The sequence below is a fragment of the Taurulus bubalis genome, assembly GCF_910589615.1.
Source record: "Taurulus bubalis genome assembly, chromosome: 10".
Lineage (NCBI taxonomy): Eukaryota > Metazoa > Chordata > Actinopteri > Perciformes > Cottidae > Taurulus > Taurulus bubalis.
Genome location: NC_136598.1, coordinates 23566344 through 23584233, shown reverse-complemented (window position 1 = coordinate 23584233; position 17890 = coordinate 23566344). Strand labels below are relative to the sequence as shown.

At 45.1% G+C, this 17890-nt stretch overlaps 3 protein-coding genes across 3 annotated transcripts; 1 reads left to right on the top strand and 2 right to left on the bottom strand.

Moving 5' to 3' along the window:
• Positions 1-7: 7 nt before the first annotated feature.
• Positions 8-6617, bottom strand: LOC306742518 (complement C2; the record flags this gene model as incomplete). Its single annotated transcript, XM_079224909.1, has 19 exons — positions 8-172; positions 245-294; positions 362-494; positions 581-672; positions 762-835; positions 1029-1176; positions 2273-2372; positions 2489-2571; positions 2675-2812; positions 2964-3068; positions 3205-3339; positions 3493-3634; positions 3711-3853; positions 3957-4055; positions 4476-4649; positions 5161-5346; positions 5467-5614; positions 6360-6466; positions 6566-6617. The coding sequence occupies 19 exons, from the start codon at positions 6615-6617 to the stop codon at positions 8-10; spliced, it is 2274 nt and encodes a 757-aa protein (XP_079081035.1).
• Positions 6618-7637: 1020 nt separating this feature from the next.
• mfrp (membrane frizzled-related protein) lies at positions 7638-12824 on the top strand (the record flags this gene model as incomplete). The annotated part of the gene is made up of 13 exons (XM_079225242.1): positions 7638-7691; positions 8477-8585; positions 9184-9321; positions 9458-9625; positions 9711-9930; positions 10545-10675; positions 10775-10900; positions 11010-11086; positions 11172-11320; positions 11728-11858; positions 12039-12173; positions 12333-12460; positions 12600-12824. The coding sequence occupies 13 exons, from the start codon at positions 7638-7640 to the stop codon at positions 12822-12824; spliced, it is 1791 nt and encodes a 596-aa protein (XP_079081368.1).
• Positions 12825-13914: 1090 nt separating this feature from the next.
• nudt8 (nudix hydrolase 8) lies at positions 13915-17812 on the bottom strand (the record flags this gene model as incomplete). Its single annotated transcript, XM_079224907.1, has 5 exons — positions 17792-17812; positions 16305-17153; positions 16092-16224; positions 14662-14739; positions 13915-14100 (listed from the first exon to the last, which is right to left on the bottom strand). The coding sequence occupies exons 2-5, from the start codon at positions 17150-17152 to the stop codon at positions 13915-13917; spliced, it is 1245 nt and encodes a 414-aa protein (XP_079081033.1). The 5' UTR covers position 17153; positions 17792-17812.
• Between the last annotated feature and the right edge of the window lie 78 nt (positions 17813-17890).

Genomic DNA, 17890 nt, shown 5'->3' with positions numbered 1-17890 from the left:
CATGTTCTCAGTCGACGTCCGGCAGGAACTGGACGTCCTTCCCGAGATGCTGCTTCAGCCACGGCATTACCTGGAACAGGTCGATGTGAAAGTCCCGAGCATCGGGCGGCGGCCTCGTGCTTCTGCCGGTGGAGCTGCATACGTCCGTGGTGCCCCAGCTCACGACTCCCACCTGCGGAGAGAAACGTCCACATTGATGCCGTGAATTGAGTGAATAATATCAATAAGTGAGAACTTTGCTGACCTGAAAGTAGCGCTTCCTCTTCTGCAGAAACAGGGATCCGCCGGAGTCCCCTGTGCCAAAAAGAGACGCTGTGTAACTAACGAGAATCCTGTGTTGGTCTAAACTGTGTTGACTGACCTTTACAGGTGACGGCGTCCTGGTATCCCGAGGATCCGCCGGAGCAGAGGAATCTGGCGGGTACGTACTCCTCCAAGGTCACGTCGGTGGGCTCTTTGAGCGTCTGCCTCGCCTTCTCCACGCAGCCCGGCCTCTGCGGACGGTCGAAATGTGTTTCCTCCTCCACGTTAAGCTTGAAAGCAGCCCGCTGTCTGAGAACCCCCATCGGCTGCCACTCACCTGACTCTCTGTGTGGATGTGTGTCTGCTCGCGTTTGTTGTTCTTATGGATGAAAAATGCAGCCGTCTCCTCGCGCGGCAGCAGTTCCTCCCCTGAATACACACATCCACAGAGAATATGGAACTGGTCCTTGTATATTATTCATGATATATAAATGCAAAAAGGTCAAAAGGTCACGTACTGTGCTGCTGACAGGTGGAGTTGACTCTCTTCATGGCTCGATCTGCTGGTACGGTGCATGGCAAGCAGATAGGTCTGTTGTATGACACAATGCGCACACACACACTGACACTAAGGAACATTTATGATAGTTTATGATCAGATTTATTCCTTTTTTAAGCTAGAAAATTGGTGGAAATTTCAGACTAGAAACACACAATCCAGAGTTTAGCTCTGCGGTGAGGTGAGGTGTGTCCATGGAGGCTCCATCTCTTCTTCTCTATCTCACCTGGCCTTCCAGGAGAGCGGGATGCTCTTGGTCACCTGAACCAGAGCGACGTCGTAGTCGTAGAACTCCGACACGTTCCTGCGCTCGAGTGCCCTGACGTTGTACTGCGGGTGAATGAGCACCTTCTCGGAAACCACCAAGCCCTCACCTGGGAAGCAAACGGAGCCGCTCGTTACGACGTAGACGGTGTAAGAGAAAGATCTGATCTAGAGCTGCCGTTTAGTACCGGAGCCAAGGGAGTTGAGCGAGTCACTTTTATGGTTTATCATTCTAATATCCTAAAAAGAAAACGTATGCTAGAAATGTGCTCTCGTGGTTCTTTAATGTGATTGAAATGAAAACATCCGACACGATGCATTCTTTTTTTTCTCACACACATTGGAATAAACAAGAAATCCAGTCAGGAAAAAATCATCAAACTAAAAACAGCACTCGCTGTTGTTAAGTCCGTTATCTTGGGGACGATGATTCAAGATTAACTTTATTGTCATTCATAATATTAACAGGACAGCATGTGCACATGGGCATGTGTTTGTCAACTGCTGTATGTTTCTAGATTATATTGTATGTTTACATGTGTGAATATATATATATATATATATATATATATATATATATATATATATACGTATATATATATACGTATATATATATACATATATATATATATACATATATATATATATATATATATACATATATATATATATATATACGTATATATATATATATATACATATATATATATATATATATATATATATACATATATATATATACATATATATATGTATATATATATATGTATATATATATATATATATGTATATCTTCATACTTCATACACACATGTCACTTTACACTCGTTTAAAGTTTAAAGTACTGGCATCTGTTTGTTGTGCACTTTATTTTAATTTTATATTCTATTGTAAATTTAATATGCTCTTGCACTGTGTTTATTGTTTAAATGTTATGCACCACCCGCCAAAACAAATTCCTTGTATGTAGAAAACATACGTGTCAATAAATGGTTCTGATTCTGATTAACACTTTGCTGTGTGTTTTTATGCTTTGCCGCAAAATTAATTAAATAAAAGTTGTTGCAGGACAAATTCTTTTTTTACTCGACTTAATTTGAAAGCAGTTTTTCCATCAGCCCACTTTACGACAGTGCTCTCTCTCCAATTCTAGTTCTTTTTCTTTTTCTTTCCCAAGAATCTCCAAAAAGCTTTTCCCGTACTCACCGTGATGTATGTGCACCCGCTGAGGGCCGTCTGCGGCAAAGCAGTGAGCGGCCGTCAGCACCCAGTTCGGGCTCACAATGGATCCGAAACACGGCGTAGTCTACAAAGGAGGAAAGAGTGAAAAAAAAAGAAAAGAAAAGGGCCAATCTGAAAGGTCAAACAGACGAAAGGTCAAACAGACGAAAGGTAACTGACGACGCTTGACCCCTTCAACACGCTGACGTGCCAGGGTCTGGTGGAGGCCCTGTTCCAGTCCTCCTGCTCCTGAGCGACCCCGCACATCGTCACGCTCTTGTCGCCTGTGTCATGAAACACGAGCATGTCAGCGTTATATTAAATGTTGGTGTTCACTTCAAATGCTTAATGTAAAACAGAAACGGCAAAGGATAATCTCCTACTCACTGATGATGCTGTTGAACACCTTTCCCAGTGTCTCGAAGTTTTTCACCACGAAGACGTGCTCCTCACCACGCTTCTTTGAGGCTAAGGAGTTCAGCTGATCTCTGTTCACTCCAACGCCAATACCAAATACATAGACGTCTGAAAACGCAACAAATAACGACTGCACATTACACACACTTAAAAAGCAACACATCAGATTTATGATGAGTCAGTGAAAGTGTTTCTCAAGAATCAGCACCTCAAATGTAAATGCTGTGTGTATAAGGTGTGTTAAAACATGTCTTGGTACCCAGCATTGTTTCATCGGTGTGATCGTGGGATGTGTCGTGGTAGCCCAGCAGATTTCGGATCTGGTTCATGGCCAGCTGAGGCTTGTTGCCGGTGTTGGAGTAACCTGCGGACACGAAGACAAGAATGAATGGCGACAATACGCTGAAGGATGAGGCGCTTCTTGTGGTCCCGTTTCCCAAAAAGGAAAAGAGGAATCATGTAAATCCTGAGCTTTTTCATGTGTGTGTGTGTGTCTTCACCGTCTGTTTCTACGATGATGATGTTCTGAGTCTCATTAAAATGGTTCCTGGCGCTGTTTTTCTTTAAGCAGCCCATCACCTCACTGACGCGGTGCAGGGCGGCGTGGAGGTTGGTGCCCGTCTTACTCCCGTGGCCTGCAGTTGAACAGGTATGGAACCATCAAACACATTTGGAGGATCGTGGTTATAGCGTACGGTACGGATTCAGGCCTGCTTGAGAATATCCCTAAATCGTGGTTGTTACAGGACTGAACGCTGTGAGGAAATAAAGTGACGACGAGTCCCTACTATGGTAGTTGAACTGCTCCAGATTATATATGATGTCGTCGATGCTCCCGCTTCTGGCCACGTCGGTGATGTCTATGATGTCTCTGGCCTCGCTGGCGAATGACAACACGTGGAACTTCAGCTGCACCTCATAGCTGTCCAACTAGCAGGGAGATGAAGGAGACATGAAGCCTATGTTTCACTCACTGGCGAGTCAAGTAAGCTCATTCGGCACAGACCTTTTTGATGAGAGCAATGGTGGCGCGCCGGGATAATTCAAAGTCCTGCTCTCTGATGCTTCCGGACGTGTCCAGTAAAATGTAGACATTCATGCGACTGCCTTCAGCCACACGGAAGGTTCGGCCAAAGGACATCGTTTCATCTTACACACACAAATTGCAGTTGAATTCAACGAGTTGCTCTTTAGGTTTATGTATTATGCACTTTATTATAAATGGCAAAGGTCACAGTTCTTTTATACGCACCTTTCTTTATGGAGTCTGGTGAGATTACGTCCATGACTCCGGCTAGTGACCCCGCCATGGCTGCTGCCACAACGCTGGGGGAGTCAAAGGTATTCGGGCCTGCAGTAAAGAAAGGATGTTTTACCTTAAAATAATATTCCACTGCCCCTGCTTAGATGCCAAATTGCCTCTGTGTCTCTTTTTTCTCTTGAAATGTATCTTCTGTTGTTTTAAAGGCACAGTGCGTGGGATTTGCAGACATCTAGTGGTCAAGTTGCAGATTGCTACCAACTGAACATCCCCAGGTCACTCCTCTCTTGGCAAGAGCCGGCGAGTGCAAAACCTGTAGAAACATGGCGTGCAACACGGTGGACTCCCTACGTAAATATTCTAACAATTCTTTAGTGCATACACAAGGATTCTTAGTTTCAGGTGATTATACACTCATGAAAAACATAGTTGTGATTATTTCCACAAAATCCAACCTTAAAAAGAAAAGCAACCTAAATATAAAACTGCGTTTTCGACGCCACTCTGCACCTTGGCACCGCGGCGTTGAGCCGCTCCACTCCCTGTTCTCCAGGCAAACCCTTTCAGCCGACCCAAGGAGATCCAGACCGGCCTGACACCGGTAGGTCACCTTCTCCCCTGTGTAAAACCGGCCCGCTGACCTCTGGGCCCCTGGTGGGATCCCCGGGTCACTGCAGTCGTCAGCTGCAGAGAGGCAACAGTAGACAAAATGATATTTCACTTTTTAAGCCGTAACAATTCTTAAAAAAAAAGGATGCACGTGTTTGTGCTTGTATAGAAATATCCACAATACAAATATTTCCAAAAGATGATTATGTATCATTCAAAATGATGCACTAAGGCATTTTAAAACATCCAAGACACATAAGTTTATATCCTAAAACACTGAATTGTTGTGTTAAGAAGGGTACATTCAAAACTTGCTCCGCGATCTGTTCTGTGTCACAGTAAACAACAGTTCAAATCTGTTTGCGGGGCTCATTTAATTGTATTCAACAAAAGCTGCTTTAAAATGTAAACCCCAGAAAGTATGAGCTTAGTTGGTGCATGCCCGCTGTAACACAGGCTTTAATACACCTGGTGAACTGGACTCAGGGCCTCATGCAAGTGGATATTCTCAATTACTCTCAAGTAGGGGGAAATATATCCATGCATTGTACATCATTTCATCATAGAAGGTTTGTAAAGTCCACACCATGGTTGACACAGACCGGAGTGGCTCCTGTCCACTCCCCAGAGGTGGTGCAGTTCCTCTGGGCCGACCCGAGCAGGGTGAACCCGTCCTGGCAGGAGAAGCTCTGCGTCTCCCCGACATGGGACCACTGGTTTCGGGGCCAGAGGTCCCCGTTATCCAGCTGGAGCTGAGCCGGACACAACACGTCTGGAGAGAGGTGGGCGGATGGAAGAGGAGGAGGAGGAGGAGGAGGAGGAGAGAAGGATGAACATCACAGAGCGGTGCTTTGAGAGAGTCAGTGAAATACATCAGCATCCAAACCGTTACCTTTGCATGTGGCCCGAGACACCGGCCTGCCATTGGCTGACCTCATGAGCGACCACTCGCCGTCAGTGTCGCAGAGCCGGGAGGCGACCGGGAAAGGGTACCGCCCCACGCCGCAGTGAAAGGTCAGCAGACTGCCCTCCAATCCGCCCTGAACAGGAAACCCGTGGTCACTTTTGGAGCTAAATTAAGGAACATGAAGCTTTTCAGGAAATACATGCTTGGTTTGTTTCACTTTCCAGAACCTCTAGTTTCTTTTTACTGGGAAATGAGCCTCCAAATTCACTTTTACTTGCATGAATAATACTGATTTATTTTTACTTTGTTTTGTCATTGTTTTTAGCATATTATTATTGAATTAGTATCTATTTTCCCATCCTCCATTTTGCCTATTTTCTGTCCTTGTACCTCTGGCTGAATAACCTCCTTCTTTAAATGTTTCACATTAAGATAAAATAAAATAATCCTTTATCAGTGGGGAAATTACGGGATTACAGCAGCATTGCTCACAAGTGAATAAAAGATAAAAACATCAAGTAATATAAATAAACAGTAATAGAGAACAATAAAAAAACAGTAAAGAAGAATATTAAATATACAGACTGAATAAAAAAGTATATAAAAGTACTTGCACGTGTTGGATATTGGAGTGATTAAAGTGTCCAAGTTCAAAAGTGGGTTATTGTTATTAGCCAGATTTTTTTCCATTGGAAATAAACCATTTTCGCTATAAATAGATTATTGTGTAGCAAAAATGGCAACTATAAATTTACACATCTTCAAATGTTCAAACTAGAATATATTCAATATCAAATGATAAAAGATTCAGATTTTTGAGAAGCCGAAACCAAAAAGTGTTCTTTGATTTTTGAAAGGTAATCCATTGTTGTTTTCACCTGTGAGTAGGTCACATGTCCACCTTTGATGCTCTCTGTGGTCGAGCAGTTCAGAGGCTGCGGCTCCGCGTACGTTTCATCTTCATAGTCGTAATCCTGCAGGGCCACTGGAGCGCAGACAGTACACACACAGACATATGGTTGGGATCCACATACATTTAACAAAATCGCAAAGAGCAAGAAACACAAACGTGAAACGCTCTCACCCTCCTGGACAGATGTGACGAGTAGGATCCAGAGAATGAGCTCGGCATACATGACCGGACTCGGTATCAGTGGTGTTTGAGTCTTTGAGTGACGGAAACCACAGCGATAGCGTTCGCATCGACCTGCAGTCAGCTGCTTTATTTGATGACTGATTACCCATTAACACAGCAGCACCAGACAGACAGGAATTGAGCAATTTGGGACAGAGCACAGATTTGAGCTCTTACTTTCATTATTGGCTGCACTCGTTTTTTTCTGTTTCTCTGTCCTTGGTGACATTTTTTTTTTTACATTACTTATTCATTTAAAGCCTCATAAAAGCTGCTATTAAGCCACTCGACTGAAAGGCCATTAGCCAGCTTTGGGCAAATAATGCAATTTCAAATCTAAATCTCTTCTGCACGTTTAGCTATTATTCACCATTCCTTAAACCTCACCCCTAATTATTCAAAAGTGTTTCTACATGACGTCTGTGCCAGTGTTCAGAGGTCTAAAACGGGGTGTCTTTGTGCACCTGCTCGTCAGGTTCGTGCATGCAAGCGTGCATGTGAATAAAACAGCTTAAAAGATCGTTATAGGGATTATGGAGATTTAACAGGGACCCCCGGGCCCACCTCCATCCTCACCCCGTCCCTCCTCCTCCTCCTCCTCCGAGGGGCTCAGTCCTCTCAGCTGACTCGGCTTTGTTCAACACGTCGTAGGAGTTTCTAAAACTCTTTTGTAACCCCTTTGCACACCATCAGAGAACAAGAGAAACACAGGTCGGTGCTGCTGAAAACAGACGAAAGGCCGAAGAACAGCAGCAAACATGGATGTTGTTTATTATACCGGAGCTTGAACATTTAATCACATTTGTTTGTTTTTGTATCTGGACTACGTTGTTGGATAGCCGACAAAGAGCTCTTTCACGATGGAGGGTTTGAGGCCGTAAACGTACTGCACCTCAGTGGACCTGCAGGAGCAGAGTGGACAATGTTGAGAAGACTCAAAGCAGCTCTGCCACTGATGCATCCATCACAACGGCAGGCTCTTTGAGAAGAGGAGCACTGAGAGAGTGACAGCGGGCTGAAGATGTCTGACCTCAGCCAAGTTGCGGTGTACTCTGACTCTTCAGATATCTATAAGGTGAGTGAGGATGATGAGATGGATCATGGTGGTTAAAGAAGGTGATGTGGGAAAAGTCAGAGCTAGTGAGACTTTTATCCTATTTAGTCCCTTATGATAATCTAAAACACTTTTTGAGTTGTTTTTTACCTCTACAACAGTGTTAAATATATTACATTTCAAGCATTTATGGACCTGTAATCCTGCTATGCCAGTATTGTTTTGATCCTGCTTCCTAGATGTGGGATTTGGACCTACAAGAGTCTCTCTTTTGTGCATTAAATGTGTAGACGTACAGTAAACATTGGGTAAATATTTAATGCGAGGCAATGTAACGTTTGCCGAACAACAGTCGGCGACAGTATTCAACAAAAACTGCCCACGCTGGCATTCATTTTAGCAAAATGAGTAGTATTGTTCTGGAAACTTAAGCAAAGGAAACCATAGGAACATTAGGAATCACACTGTGTCGAAAAACGTGGCCCTCTGCCTCTGATTGGCTTAGCCTATTTATTATCCAATCAAAGGCAGAGAAGGGCGGGTCATGCCTTGGACATAGCAGGATTCTAAATTTACCCCAAGGAGTGTAACGGGACCACAAACAGAAAATAAAGTTACCAAACTGATAATACTGAACAGCACTAAGTATCATATGCTAACAGGAGCAACCACAAGCTACTGGTCATACCAGACCAAGTACAGGAGCAGGAAAACCCTTCAACGAATAAGAAAAGGTTTCATTACTTATGAATACTTTCTTTTTTTATTGATTATTGATATAGTTTAATTTCCACAACTTTCTGCAGAATGTGTTCTGCAACCCTGCCTTTGAGCTGGAGGGCGAGCGAGAGGAGAGAGTGGAGGGATTCAGGACGTCCTCGTCCACGCCTGAACCAATCAAGCCGCCGGCAGCTGGTGAGTCGGCCAATCAGCACGCAGCTTTCTGTATTGATTAGCAACGTCACTGCGTCACCCACAGACTCTGCCGGTTTCAATGGTGAAGTGTGTCTAAAACATGGTTGTTGTGGCTCTCAGTAACTGGTCATGGTTAATCCCGTTTAGCTTGTGTAATGTCTCCTGTGGCTCTGGAGTAAGTTTCCTAAAAAGAGAAAAACAACCCTGATGATGTCACAGTGATGTCATCAGGGTCAATTCTCAGTTTGGAGACTAAATGCATAAAAGTAAGTCTGTTTTAAAAAGTGGAAGTACAGAGTTTGACAGGTAGGAAGAGTCTTTCAAATACACTACCAAGTTGCATTGTGGGAAATGTTGAGTCCTTTGTTTTTTTGGTGTTTGATCCATACTAGTAACTAAACGTATCCTTGTTTTCACTACAATACATATGAGGAAGTAAACATTTGAGAAAGTCCAGTAGTCTTAACTGAAAGGGGAATAATATGCAATAAATATATAAGCAAAACAGACAGTTTGAATCATGAAATTAACTTTGGGAGCAATCCAAATCTCCTGCGTCCTCTCCCAAACAGTGTTAATGTGAATATGTGCTCTGTAGGTCTAGGCCGGGGTCTGTTTGGGGTGTGTGTGATGCGCCTGCGGGGCCCAGGTTGGGGCTGGGGTGTGTTGGCGGTCTCCGCCGCGGCCCTGCTCCTGTTGACGGCCCTCGGACTGGCGCTGGCTCTCATCCTCACGCGTGAGTCTCTGCTGCACCTCATCATCACACCGAAATGGAAATATATATAGAAACTGATTACAAGGGCTTTTAGGGATTAAAAACATAAAGTATCATGATTTAACCAATACTGCAAGCCTCCCTGCCGTGTTTCCAGAGATGAAAGGCCAGGCGGTGGAGGATCCGCCGCTGTCCACCAGCTCTGCAGACGGGCTGAATGCAGGGGATGGAGGCTCCCAAACTTTACCCACAATCCCCGGCAACAGAAGTCAACAGGAAAGTACATCTGCACCACAACCCGCGAGGATCCCAACATCTGAAACACGTGAGTGATTCAAGATAAATTAACATTTATATTGAATATCTTTTTATGTGTGCAGCTGAAACTGGTGTCCCTTTCCATCTCCCAGGTTGTGGAGGGGTGTTGACCGACTCAGAGGGCAGTTTCAGTTCTCCCAACCACCCCGGCTCCTACCCCCCCAACTCGCTGTGCGTGTGGGTCATCCGAGTCGCGCCCACCCACCAGGTCCAGATCCACGTTTCCTCTCTGGCCGTGGAGGGGCCGTCTCCCTGCCTGTTTGACTGGCTGGAGGTGCAGGAGCAGATAGAGCACAGCTCCGTGGTCACCAGGTAGTTCAAGACCCCAAATATCTCCATGCATGGAACACTCTCAGGGCCTTTGGCAGCTGTCCTATCCAGGCACAACCGTGTAGTTTCTCCTCAGATGTTATTTTCATACTAAGCTGACTAAGCCTCTCCTTTAGAGGCTTATGCTTCTGTTGTAAGAAGACCTTAAACTTTGCACACAGATTTAAACTTAATGTCACTCCGGAGAGGAATAACAAAAACAATCTCATCCAGGTTTTCATGACAAAGTACTGATGTGTGTTCTGACAAATACACATTTGAGTGTACGAAAATGACAGAAATTTGTCTCCTGAAAAGGAACATTCTGTGTGCATTACCTTAAATGGTTGGTAGGTGGCGCTAAAGGTCTGTGCATGACAGGAGAGCGAATCGAGGTTCTCCAGGGCTTCTCTGAAAGATTTCAACACACCAGGAAACTTTTTGCCTACTTCCATTCTTGGAAAGTGTCGTAATAAACGATTCATGAAATTCTAATAGTGTTGCCTAACGTGGCTCACAAATCCGTGCAAAGTTCAGACTCCACCGGCAGCTCCAAAGCTGTAGCATGTAGAAAGAGGAGAAGATGGATAATTAAAAGGTCTATCTCTCTCCTGCAGGTTCTGCGGTAACGTTGCACCACCGACAGTCAACACAAACAGCAGCTCGGTGTGGGTCACCTTTCGGTCTGATGGCAGCATTGCGGGCAGCGGCTTCACCGCTCAATACAGGGCCGTGCTGCCTGGACACAGTCAGTAGCGCGTGCGTCTGCAAAACACATGGCCTCATGCCACCGCTGCACATTAGCGTTCAAGTGCATGTGTGTGCTCCCGTGTGTGTGTTTCCTCAGAGAGCTGCTCCAGAGAGGAGTTCCTGTGTGACAGTGGTCGCTGCCTGCTGCCCGTGTCCGTGTGTGACGGGCATCCAAACTGCCACGACCAAACAGACGAGGCCAACTGCAGCCATAAGCACAAAGGTGAGAGCATGCAGCAGCAACAACCCCCCCCCCCCAAAAAAAACACACGTTAAAAGCACTTGAAAAGGACACAAGAGGGAACACATGGGCTTTTTATTCGTTTTAACAGACTGTGGCGGGCAGAAGACGGGGCTGAATGGTTACATATCAAGTCCAAACCACCCCAGGCCTTATCCTCACCAGCAGGTGCCTTCTTCTCTCCAAATTGCCCTTCATTTGGGTTGTGTTCCTTTCTAATCTGCCGTTCTCTTATTGTTTGACCCTCCATCAGTTGTGCACATGGTACATATCCGTGGAGGAGGGGCACGTCATCACGCTGAGCTTCAAGAACTTCAGCCTGGAGACTCAGGACGTGTGCGAGTTCGACTACGTGGAGGTGCACGACAGCGTCAGCACCGGAGCTGGAAGAGTGCTGGGAAGGTGATGTATAAATAAATACTGTATATATATATATATATATATATATATATATATATATATATATATATATAATGTTTTTCTGCCCCCTGTGCAGAAACTGTCCATTTGTTTTGTGTGTGTATTCAATGGAGAAAAAACACAATACAGCCTTTTTTTCTGGGGAATTTCTCCACAGACACCCAGTTTGTAATACTGCAAATATATAAATATTCCAATACTTTCATCAGTGGACCATATCGGCTCAATCCCCATTGTGTTACCTCCTTCAGTGATAGATCATGGCTTAACAGACATTTGTTCCAATGAAACAAATACTCAAGATTGCCCCCTTTAAAGGTGTAAATGTGTGTCCTCCTTTATATACATAGTAGGTTATAGAGTTTTTGTTTCCTCTTCCTGTGTCTCAGGTTTTGCGGTACCACCTTCCCTCCGGACCTGACCTCCTCCAGCCCCTACATGACGGTGGTGTTCGTGGCTGATGACGGAGTGGCCGACGTCGGCTTCAACGCGACATACCAGGCAGTGTCGGTCCTGGGCAGTGAGTTATTGATAAAGCCAATTCATAAAGGAACCAAACATCTGTGTGGTTCCTTCTTTCTTTCCATATGTTCTCCTTGCTGTACATCCTGTCTCCTTCATTTCACATGCCACCTCACCTTCTTTTTATATTATGACCTACTTTTGATGCTTTGTTAAACTCCTCTGTTTGGATTTAAAGGGACATGCGGCCCCAGCCAGTTTGCCTGCAGCACAGGTGAGTGCCTCCAGCAGCAGTGGCTGTGTGACGGATGGAACGACTGCCCCGACGGAGCCGATGAGCAGAGCTGCGGCAACTCCACCTACCCTCCCTTCAGTGAGTCCCTGTTATCGCTGACCCCGATCAGAGTCACGGATACAGCACTTTTTGTTCCCAGAGTTTGGCTGAGGACACGGAAACAACAAAACCTGTGACAGAATACAAGTTTGCGATGACATTATAACTCCCTTTGTCTTGTTTTCTCTGTGCCCTCAGCTTCATCATGCGAGTTCATCGAGGTAGAGATGTGTCAAGGCCTCAGCTACAACCTCACCTCTTTCCCAAACATCTGGCTGTCCATTTCTGACCAGAGAGAGGCAGCCACGCTCCTCCGACAGTACCGGGTAAAAAAAAAAAACCTTCATAAACTTCCTAACTTGTTGTCGCTGCTGTATTATCTTGAACCCCCTTGGTGGCACAAACACACACCGACGGCTGAAACGTCTTATGACGTCTTCAAACTCACGCGCTCCTCTGTTCCAGGTGCTGATGGAGCTGGCGTGCTTCGAGCCCTTGCGGAGGCTGGTGTGTGGGATGTTCCTGCCGCAGTGCAGCGCTCAGGGCGGCGTCGTCCAGCCCTGCCGCTCCGTCTGCTCCTCTGCCGAGCAGCAATGCAGCCAAGCCCTGGACCTCTTCTCCTTCAGCTGGCCCTTCAACTGCCACCTGCTGCCGGACTCACAGGACCCCGTGGAGTGCTCGCTGCCTTGATGTTGATTTTTTTTTTCTTAGTAAGAGATTGCTCATCTCCACCCTGAGTCTTTTTACCGAACATTTCCCGACAGGCCGGCATCTCGCAGAACTGAATACTCGTTTTCTGGACTCAAGCATTCAAAGAGTTGCGTTGTAGAAAGCAGTTTTGACTTGTAGCATGAGCATAAACCTCATTAAAAACAGCCTTTAAAGCTTGTGGTGCATGCAGACTATCGTTGCACAGTAGCCATTCTCAAAGAAAAGCTTTGACGTGCATTGAATAAAAAATAATTCATGTTTTCTGTGGGATTCAGAAACCAACTGAGCAAGAAATGTCTCAAACTTCATTAGAAACTAATCGTCTTTTTGCACTATTTAGTGCCTTTCACGTGAAAACAGGAAAAATGAACAATACAGGGAGAATACCATAAAAACAATCTTTATTGCTTTGTTCACCAATCTTCTATCCTTTCAGTGTTTTTAAACAGTCGAGATTTGATCCAGTGTGTGATAAAAAAAATGTGAGCTGACTCGCACTGGAAACCATCATTTGTGCACTTCTCTCAGCCCACAAAATAAAAAATTTAATAAAAACAAGCCTCATTGGGAAACTCTCACGGCAAAACGTATATACCCGTGGCGCATTGATTGAGCATGTATTTGGTAACTGCTGGTACAGAAGCTGAATTAAAAAAAGGATTTGTGAGCATTTGAAATTCAAAGTTCTTCATAATATAAAGAAATACTGATAAATGTTCAGGTGAGAATCAATCAGGTATAAAAAAGTATGGGCACTGCTTTTTGATGTCGTTACGTCATAGCCGTGCTCTAATGACAAAGACTTTGTGAGTGACATCATCACGGCCGGCCACCACCTTTATACACGTGATCATTCTTATACACCTGAGGCTCAGAAAGTGCACAAGTAGCGGGAAAAAAATAATATTCACCTTCATACAAAGAAAATATTTCACATTGAAACCAATTCCTGACATTTGTTACACAAAACCTGACTGCACATTTGACTGGATCCAATCTTTGAGTCACATGATAGGTCTAAGTGTACTATAAAAAAAAAAAAACACACAAAAAACAGCAGGCTGAGCTGCTAGTCAGGGACAATGAGTTTCAGGGTATGGTCGAGGGCGATGGCCGTCAGACCCCACACTCGATGCTTCCCGTTACGAAACACTGGTACAGTGTATCCGTACTTGTCGCCGGTGCGGAAGTGTGTGTAGCCACGGTTCTGAGGGTTGCACAGGTGGGACAAGGACAAGGTGAAAATCTCCTCGACCTGGGACAGAAACAGGCAAAGGGAGCACAGTTTAAAACTTTGGATTTGGGATTGAAACTAACCAAAAGAGAGGTAGGATTTTCTTTCTTTTTTAAGTTATTTGTTTACTTGTTTAAAGCTACAACAAGGAACTTTCATTTGGTGTTGATTTTGGCGGTCCCTGTGGACGGAGGTGGTAGTGTTTCTCTCATTTTACTGCAGCAGGGTCTGAATGATGATGATTTCATCTGATGTTGCAAGAATCTGACACAGTGGCACTGAATACAAGCATTAAGAAAACTATATAGAAATAGATCATCTTCTCGCTGATGGTCTCGTGTATTTATGTAGGTCATATAAAGGCATCAGTATTAAATTGAGACAGTTAAAAGTTCCTCATAGTAACTTTAAACAGACAGAACAGATTTGTTGGATGCACAGATGATTAAAGTTGTAGGCTGACCAACTGTATGAAGTATGGCTAAATAAATACACAACAATAAAAACAAACCCTCCAGGCATTTACACAAGCAGATATAATAAACAGGAATATAGGAAGAGCTAAACGTAGGGCAGCTTTACCTCTCCAGGGTTTGGTTTGAAGGACAACTCCTCTATGGGGCCGAGGTTAGCGAGGACCGGAGCAATCGTCATCCCCGACTGATGAGAGACACAACCAGCGTCAGAACCAGACAAAGATTCTGCTTTCAAAATGTATTAAAATAATGATTGGTGTCGATGTAAGAGACACAAAACCATAAACTGTTTGTTTTTCCTATCTTATCACGATGGATTATCATAAACAAGTTATTGTGAAAATGAACTCTCTCTTATGAACTAAGCAATTAGACTGTGGGATTATGAGCTCTTCAAATATGTGATAAGCATTATTTAATAAATAACTTTTGTAAACACTTTAATTATCATTACAGAGTGAATGATTAATCCCAAAAATAGTTTACAGATTAATGGGTAATTAAAATAATTGTTAGCTGCAACCAGTGTTCCCTCTAAACTCTAAACCCGTGCAGTCGAAGTGGCCGCGCAATAGATTTTTCAAACCGCGCACATTTTTCAGACCGCACAAACATTCTTTTTTCAGGAGTTAAAAATCTTTTTTGCGCCAGTGTTTCTGAGATAGGAGTGAGCCATCTTCACAATAATAAGATCTTTGATGTGACGTGGCGAGTCTTCTTGGCCAATCAGCGTCCCGTTTCTCGACATGCGCTCTTTGTACCTCTGCTAGCGCTCTGCCTCCGTTAGCGCCCCCCACCCCCGCTGTCCTCCTCCGGGCGCCAGGAGTGAAGCTCGCCCAGAGCGCCACATGAACTCGGGCCGGCGCTGTTGAGGCTCCTCTTGGCGGGCCCTGCTCCAGCAGCTATAGGCCTCCATGGCGAAAAGAAAGGCAGAGCAGGCGCCCCAGAAAAAGGTCTGCCTAACGTTCAAACATGAGTGGCTAGATGAAATAGTCCAAACTGACACAGGTAGGATGAAACTTTCAGACATATTTAAATATGAATATGAAGTTATTAAATTGTTTATATAGGCTACCTTTAGGAAAAATGACACCATGTCAATTTAATAGGCCTATAATTATTGTTAAGCACTGCATTAGCATTTTTCTTTCAATGAAGTTCCACTTAAATGTTGTACCTGCTGAGAAATGACTAAACACCTTTGATACTTTTATTTTTTTGCTTTTGCAGCATTTGCTGCCATCTCTTTGAATCCCCCATGGCTAACGCAGGCTTGTGGTCATTTTTGGCAGATCGCGTGGTTGCGAATTGCTCAGTGCTGAAATGTGCGCTCAGAAAAAAAAAAAATTGCTCAGTGCTGAAAAAAATTAGAGGGAACATTGGCTGCAACCCTATTAAGGACTTTATAACCCCTTTTCAAAGCAAATTAAATGATTGAGCAATCAGTGGCTCACCAATGCCAGTAATTCTATAATAACACTCTAAATCTATGGTGCAATTTGACTCTTAAATCCATTGAACAACCCTTGTACTCGCCATGTCTCTGAGCGGCTTCAAGGTGCCCCAGACCTGCTCTGTTGCCACACAAACACCCAGCTCCTCCCTGGCTTCCCTCAACGCCGTGGCCACCACGTCGCTGTCCGATGGATCACTCTTTCCTCCTGCGAAGCTACAAATGACCGGAAATGAGGACAGCGGCGCGATCATACTGGAGATTTAGAACAATGTCGTTTCTAGCCTGCCGCTTACCAGACATCTCCCTTGTGGCGGCCCTTCAAAGTGCTGGAGCGCAGAGTGAAAAGAAACGCCGGCTCCCCCCGATTAGAGCACAGAGAGACCAGGACTGACGCCCATTTCCCCTGGTTCTTTCCCTGGCCCTGATTTGCCCCCTTTCTCCCGGCCTCGTACAGCTTCAAGTTGGGCCCCAGGCTCTGTCGACACCTGTTTTCATTCTTCGGGGAAAGACAGCCCCTCCAGACGTCGGCCTCGCGAGGGGCGGCCTGATGAACCGCTCTGGTATTTTGAGGAGAGACGCCGGAGGGTTGTTTTCTAATGTGAAAGTGGTTCAAAATCCATGGCGCCCGTGTCAACGAGCTGAAAGCTCTAACAAAGTGCTGTCTGCAATATGGACTGCTTTGGAGAAGGTTACACTGAGTTTGATAGGTGGAACTGTGCGAAGCTTGGCAAATGTCCCACGGCCTTCTCCAGGGTTGAAGGCAGGTTGTGTTGATTAAACAGTCTTGGTACGTGCTCACAGCTTTGTGGTTTGCAGAGGCAGGAACCTGAGGGAGGTGTTGATAGCTGGATGAAATGGCTTTGGACCGGAGGTTTTGAAATGAAGCTTCTCTCTGCTTTGGATTGTCACAGTTCAAGTTAAATAAAGACAGCCGCGCCGACCGAGGTACGGCCTCTGTGGACGACGACTGCGACCCCGCTTTACTTCCAGGGATCCCGTCATCTCTCCTTCTCTTCACATCTCTAGCATCCTGCCATCCAGCAGCAGTGTGCTCAGAGAAACCAGAGAGGTGGGACTCTCTCAATAGCAGCAATGGCCTTAGGGGACATGACCCGATCAGGACCTGGGGGCCCCTAAACATCCTGGGAAAAAGAGATAGAAACACACAAAGACAGTATTAAATGCATCAGCCACTATTACATGTTGGCTCTCTCACAGCTCATGTGATGCATACATGCCACATGGCTCCACCTGCAGAGGAGGAGTGACGGTTACGTAACGTCTGCGTGAACGTGTTAGTGTTAGCTGCTGAGGTCCAAACCCAGGCTGGTCTCCTACAGCCTCACCATGTGCTCACAGCTGATTTCATCTCGAACCCACAACCTGCAGCTGATAGTCCTGAAGTTTGTCGGAGCACAAACTTCGGCTAACCAGCTACAGCTGCTAAGTTAGCTAGCTTAGCTGAGTTTTGAAAGCTACGTTAACAATGTTTAGAACCGAATAAAGACGTTGACGTTAAGGAGCCAGGCGTCTTGGGTCGTCCGCTGCCGACGTAAAGCTTAAGCCATCACAAGCTGGTGTTGTTGTTGTAGCTAATTATCTTCTTTGGCCTCTAAAAGCGAAGCTAACTAACGCTAGCTCGCTGAAAACCCTAAAAAACAAAGCTATTTCGATGTATACTAAAGCTCAACTTTAAACGTGGTCAAAGCCAAGTCAGAATACACGCGGATGACTTCGTATTGTGGAGTTAAAACGTCATTTGAAACCGGTAAACACTCACCTTGAAAGTTGAATAAACGCAGTTGGCCTCTCGCCCGGCTAGCCGGCTGCCACTGGTCAATATGGCGCATGCGCAAAGGCGGCGGCTTGACGCGCGTCA